At 49.5% G+C, this 6,551-nt stretch overlaps 1 protein-coding gene across 1 annotated transcript; it reads right to left on the reverse strand.

Moving 5' to 3' along the window:
* Nucleotides 1–4,340: 4,340 nt before the first annotated feature.
* Nucleotides 4,341–5,945, reverse strand: LOC101414523 (major allergen I polypeptide chain 1-like). Its single transcript, XM_071208977.1, has 3 exons — nucleotides 5,812–5,945; nucleotides 5,486–5,673; nucleotides 4,341–4,488 (listed from the first exon to the last, which is right to left on the reverse strand). Exons 1-3 carry the CDS (start codon nucleotides 5,870–5,872, stop codon nucleotides 4,459–4,461), a joined length of 279 nt encoding a protein of 92 aa, XP_071065078.1. The 5' UTR covers nucleotides 5,873–5,945; the 3' UTR covers nucleotides 4,341–4,458.
* Nucleotides 5,946–6,551: the final 606 nt, after the last annotated feature.

The following is a 6,551-nucleotide window of genomic DNA, read 5'->3' on the forward strand; positions in this document are numbered from 1 at the left end:
AAGAAGAGAGAAGAATCAGACATTTATTTTTACTAATTTTTTTTCCATTTCAAAACATTCATGTAGTTTAGAGGTGGAAAGCTTCATAAGCCTGCACACATGTTGCCACCTTTGTGCAGTTTTTTTTTAAAAAATTCTCTCCCCTTCCCTGCTCCCCACCCCCAGTTGTCTGCTGTCTGTGTCCATTCACTGGTGTCCACTTGTATTCTTGTCAGTGGCACCAGGAATCTGTGTCTCTTTTTGTTGCATCATCTAGCTGCATTAGCTCTCCATATGTGCGGCGCCACTCCTGGACAGGCTGTACTCTTTTTTTCACACTGGGTGGCTCTCCATATGGGACGCCCTCCTTGCACATTGGGTTCCCCTGTGCAGGGACACCCTGGGTGGCACAGCACTCCTTGCATCCATCAGCACTGCGTGTGGGCCAGCTCATCACACAGATCAGGAGGCCCTGGGTTTGAACCCTGGGCCTCCCATGTGGCAGGTGGATGCTCTAGCCATTGAGCCAAATCTGCTTCCCTCCCTGGATTTTGATAACCAGCCTGCACCTACCTCTTCCTTCTGGCCTCCTCTCAGATCTCTTTTAGTTTGAGGCTTCCCCAGAAGTCTGGGAAAATGCTTCATTTTCTACATCAAAATGGTTTGATGGCTTCCCCGATTTATTAAGAGATTCCTTCTAGGCCTCTCCTGAATGACTACAGATGGTCTACCCTCTCTTGGTTTCATGGTAGAGATAGTAGTGATGTGACTTCTCTGAGCTTGCTTTGTTATCATGAGCAGGTCCTCTTCACCTGCAAGTTTTGTTTTGGCCCATGCCAGTGCTGTAACCCTGCTGTCACATGTGGGGCTGTGACCATCTCTGCAGGCTTTAAAAGTGGGCCCTATTTGTCTAGCAAGTGGTGAGTTTGCAGTTACCCCAAAAATTCCGGGATGGAGATGATGAATCTGCACCTGTCTTCTATGGTGTCTGTAGCAGTTTGATATAGTTATGAATTCCAAAAACAGATATTGGATTATGTTGGTAATCTGGTCTGTACCTGAGCGTGATTAAATTATGCTTAGGGCCTTGATTGGGCCTCATCATTAGGGCATTGAGTCCCTACCAAGTCCCCTTGGTGGGTGGGGACTCACAGATAAAAGGCATGGCAAAGGACAGAATCTAGGGTTTCTGATGCTGGAGTTTTGATGTTGGCATTTAATGCTGAAATCTTAAGCTGGAGCCCCAGGAAGTAAGCACACAGAGGAAAGAGAAACAAGCCCTGGGAAGAGAGGGACCCTGAGCCTGGAAGAAGCCTGAACCTTCACAAATGTCAGCAGCCATCTTGCTCTAGGACAAGAAAATAGACTTCGATGAGGGAAATAACTTATGCTTTATGGCCTGGTGTCTGTAAACTCCTACCCCAAATAAATACCTTTTGAAAAACCAATCGATTTCTGGTATTTTGTATCAGCACCCCTTTGGCTGACTAACACAGTGCCCCTCCCAGACGAAGGTATGTTTCTCTGTCATTTAACTGTTTCTCAGCTGAGCAGCCCTCAGGATCCACTTGTCCTATGCCTTCCTGGGGAGACATTCCTGGGCCTGTCTGAGAGCAGCTTCTCCTTCCATGTGACCTCTCCAGTAGCTTGGGTCTGAAGTCCAGGCTTCATTCCCAGTGATCCGAGCCTATCAGCATGACTACCGAGCCTATCAGCATGACTACCCTGAGGCTGAGTGCACATTTGCTTATCTTTGAAACAGAAGTCAGTATTGTTTAATAGGTTTGCAAAGGAGTGGAATAGAAGCTTCCAGCTAAGATGGTGAAATCTACCTTTGCATTCCCCCCCTGTAGATCTTCATTGACAGCATAGGGTGAGCCCTGCACACTGCTGTGTGCTGTGTCTAGGCTCTTCCTCATGGGGGTGTGTGTCAGTCCTCTTGCCCCTGTGTGGTCACCCAGAGTGTGCCTCTCTCCTGCTGTCTCTGCCTGGCTGCAGGCTCTGGCAGTGGGGCAGTGTGTACTTCTGCCTGGAATCCCTAGGATTCTTCTGGGCTGGGGTTGGAGACACACCATAAAAGCATCTTGCATCCACAGTGGGAAGTCCATAGAGAAGTAAAAGGTGAAAGGGACCCTCCCTCCCGCACCAGGTTCTCTGCTGTCTTTGTGGAGTGGATGATGCTTCTGAACGATATACTGACATATCTGCCCTCCTTCTCCTGTTGTCTTCCTTGAACTTTTTCTTCTATTTGGTCACCTTTCCTTCCTGTGTGGGTAACTGGACAAGGGCCACTTTCTTAGTTGTGTTCCCACCAAAGCAGATCCAGACCTTAGGATTGGGTACAGGTAGTTTATTCGAGAAGGCCTCAGGAAGCACAGAGGGGACCTAGGGAAAGTAGAACTGGGAAGTAAGAAAAGTCACACAGCTGTGGGCAACTGGGGGTCACGCCCTCTGGCTTTGTTTCACAGATAGTGTGACCTTCACCTCAGAATCGATGCCCCAGGGGCCAAAGAGGCTGGGGTCTATAGAATTTGAGGGCTGCCCAGTAGGCATTAACTTCCCCGCACTTTCAGTGTGAGCTTGACAGTGGTCCAGCAAGCTCCCAAATGTTAAGAAAAGCTCTTGGGCAGTGAAGAGAGATGCAAGTTTAAGAAGGGAAGATGTCTACCAGGAGGAGACTCTCCGCCACAGTTGTAGGGGAGCTCAGGTAGCCCTAGGTGGAGATGGGACATGGCTCCTATCATCTCAGAAGATATGTCCTACAAGAGTCAGAAATTAAAGGCTAAAAACTCTTGGCATTTCCTTTCCAAATCCTAGGTTTGGAAGTCAGACACAAAGATTTGGAAGGATATGTGATCCTGCTTTGTCCCCCAACCCCAGAATAGATAAGCTTCTATAGGTTGGAGGAAGGTAGCAAGAGGGGAAGGAGCACATGGACAATATTGAGATGACTCTTTGGTACTCAGCAGGCCCTAAGGAGCAGCCAAGAGACTGTGTTCTAGTGAGGACAAACTGCCCATCGTTTTTCTTCTCTTCATCTTTGATTGGGACACACATCACGGCCGTCCACTCATCTGCAATTGAGGATGTATCTTTATTCAAGACCTTGTACCCATCTGACTCATCTGGGTGACAACTCCCATTTAAGAAGCCCTGGAGCTTATAATCTCCTAGAATGGGGCAGTGTTGGAATGCACCTCTAGGGTGGCATGAGTTTGAATTGAGAGAAGTTCTCTGTCCCACACTCCTCTTGCCCTGACACTCCCCTTGGCTCCCACAGAGGCAGGAATCCTCCATTTCAGAAGCAACCTTCAGCTGGAAGCAGGACAGGGCACTTGAGGGTAAGGCACAGACCAAGAGCTAGACCTCACCCTGAGCAAGATGGCCTTCCCCTTTCACCCTCGGAGCAGTCACCATATGGAGATGAGAAGCTGCTTTGGCATCCAGCTCAGGGACCTTGCCTTAAGCCTTCTTGCCATGAGGATGTTTTTTTTTCTTTTTGCCATGAGGATCTTATAAGCCCTCCTCCTGAGTGGGGTCCTGGGGTATAAGTCCAACAGGCTCTTTTCTGGGGCATCCCTTACTGGGTTGTGTTGGAGCTATAAGAGAGGCAGAGAGGTCAAGCCCAGAGGAGAAAGAAAGGCTTTAGAGTCATGGTCATGAGAAGAACCACAGGAAGACTTCTACAGCTCCAGAACCCTGCTCTGTGCATAAGACTTATCCTGTAGAAAGAGTCTATGGAGATAGCTGGGTCCCCAAGTGGGAGGTAACCATTGGAGTAAACTAAGGCACAAGATGCATTTGCTGGGTTCTGGCCAAACTCAGCAGTTATACCCTTGATCCAACCCTTGTTCTTTTCCTTCCAGTCGAGTGTTTGGGACAGAGGTCCTTCTCATCCATTATTTTACTTTGGCTTTACCACAGCCATGGAGGTGGGAGGTGTTTCTCTCATTTTATAGGTGGGAATCAGAGGCCCAGAAGACTCTACTACATGCACAGTAACAGAGTGAGATAGCTGAGCACTGCACAGTGAGAACAGATTTTGCTGCCCAGGAGGTATGTGGTCTTCAACAGACACCTTTTTGAGCCTCAGTTTCATCTTACAGATGAGAATGATTACTCCCATCACTCAGGGTTCCTGGAAGGCTAAAATTTGGAGAAAATGTATGTATCCTGTGGATCCCAGCCCAGAGAAGTGCTCAGAAATTCTAGCTGCTGTGATTGTCATCACTCCTTTCCTCACCCACCAAGGTCAGTGGCAGAACAACGTCTTGATTGCAGCTGAAGTATACAAGTGGTCTCTGGCATGCCCCACCTGCCCAAAAGCTCAAACTCCAGCCCAAGAAATAAGCACTCCCTCATGAATTGTAAGACCTTTATTGCTGGAATCCTTTATTCAAACACTTGGACATGATAGGGTGCTGAGACTTAGTGATCAGACAAGTGACTTCCTTACGGCCCCTGGCAAGGATGGCTCCATTAACACCTAGGATTTGAGTATATTTTATCCTAAAAAGATAAGGTAGGAAAATTGGTGAGGCCACAAGCAGTAAATGAGACATGAAGCCACATTGCACACTTGTCAGGTACTTCCTAGGGGGGTGGGTGGGCTGCAGTCCAATTTTGGAATGCAAGCCTTGGGTATGAGCAGGTAAAGGTGGATTCCTCCCAATGTCATGGGAAAATACCCAAGTATGTATGATAAGCTCTTGCAAAGCTCCCTCTGTTAGAACAAAAAGAAGAGGGGTATGTATGTGGGGGATGGGACCAGTCTGGGTAGAAAAGAATGAGGTTGCTAAGGAGGACTTGTTAGTGCTCCAGATGAGTCTGTGGGAACATGGGGGAAAGTGAGGGTCCATGAGCAAGTCTCCACTGGGACTCTTGTACATGCATTCTGGGGTTTGTCCCCACCGGCCATGGGGGCAGCTGAGAGAGGATTCACCCTGATTCTTCACTTGGGAAGGCCCAGGCCTTATGGATGCTCCCACCTCCTCTCCTGGCATGTAAACTATATAATGGATCTCTGAGTCCCAGGAAAAGAGGAAAAATGAGGGTTTGGGGAAGGCATGGGATGGGGGATTTGTAAGGTGAAATAAAGGAACAGGTGTTTGGACACTGGCTGAATCTGGTGCCAGTTCAGGTTCCAGGTCCAGGCATATGTGCTAGAGAAGCTAGAGTGAGGGAGGCCTGTGCCCAGGGCCTGTCCTGGGAACAGAAGAGCTGGGGGATAGGGTGTCCCAGGCTGAGTGCATGGTCTAGCTGATCAGTCAGGGCCTGCCCGAGGACTCCAAGGTCTCCCTGCATCTCCCTTCCTGGTCCTTCCCTGCACCATTGGTATCTGTCTACCCTGTTCTCACGACCTCCTCTTTCTGTGAGGTTCTTTCTCCTCCAAGATTCCAAGGGAAGGGCCATGGTGGGCAGAGGAATGTTCTCTCCCCCACTTCTCTGGGATTGGCACACGCACCAGGCAGGCAACAGAGGCACTGGCACACACAGCTAGACTCACCAGCACTGTAAGTGCATGCTGCTTATCCTCTTCTGTCAGTTTTGCATCAGCACAGGTCTTCAGATTTCTGGCATTGGTCAGTATCAGAGGGTTGTCTTGGTATTTTGCCACGTTATTAACATATTCATCAGGTGTGCCCGTCAGGAACAAGTTAACATCATTTTTCACAGGTGGGCATATGTCACAATCTGGAAGACAAAGGCAAGATGACAGTCCCTTAAGAGACACTCTTAAGAACCCACTCATCCTCCCTCCACCCAATATTTTCAGAACTGCCCTGAGAAGGTTTCAGAACCCCTAGAGTGTTCTCATCCTCAGGCACCCACTTCCGTGGTAGGGCAGGAGCAAGGCGACCCAGAGCAGCACGAGAGTGCCAGGCAGCTTCATGGTGCAGGTGGCAGGTGCTCCGTACCCACCTGAGGCCCTTTTATACCTGCTCTCAGACTCACAGCGGGGCAGGGGGGGCCTGTGTTTCAGGTTTTTCAGGTACCTTCACCAGGCCCCTCCCACACCATGCTTGGAACTGGCTGGGACTGTGGAGGGAGGAGGTGTGTGTATGTGTTGACAAGGTGATAAGTCCCTGAGTCAAAAAGGGGGCTGCCTCAGCCTCCCTCCCCCGTAGTGAAGTTCCTTCTGAAGGACCACTGACATGGGAAGCCTAAGGGAGAGAACCAACTGGGAAAGGGGGCAAAAGTCTCTATTCCATTTTCCTGAATGGAGGTCCATGCCAGCCTGTCACAACTGAAAGGTCCTTGAAGACACTCTGGCCTCAACTTCATGGATTTTTCAGGAACTCAGTGCTTGGGTAAAGATCTTCCAGCTAGTAAGTGTCAGGAAGGCCAGAGCACATGCCCTCTGACCTCCAGCTCAGGCTCTGGTGGCGCCTACCTGTCCTGGTTGCATCAGAATCTCTGTCCTTGACCTGCTCAGTGGCCTCCCTGGAGCCAGTCTCCTGAGCCTGTTCCTGGAGCCCAGACTTCTCTCCTACATGGTGTTCTGAAGTTCTAGTTGCCTGATGACTGGGACCAGCCACCTGATTACTGTGACAGCACCTCAAACCAGAACT

The sequence above is a fragment of the Dasypus novemcinctus genome, chromosome 18, assembly GCF_030445035.2.
Source record: "Dasypus novemcinctus isolate mDasNov1 chromosome 18, mDasNov1.1.hap2, whole genome shotgun sequence".
Lineage (NCBI taxonomy): Eukaryota > Metazoa > Chordata > Mammalia > Cingulata > Dasypodidae > Dasypus > Dasypus novemcinctus.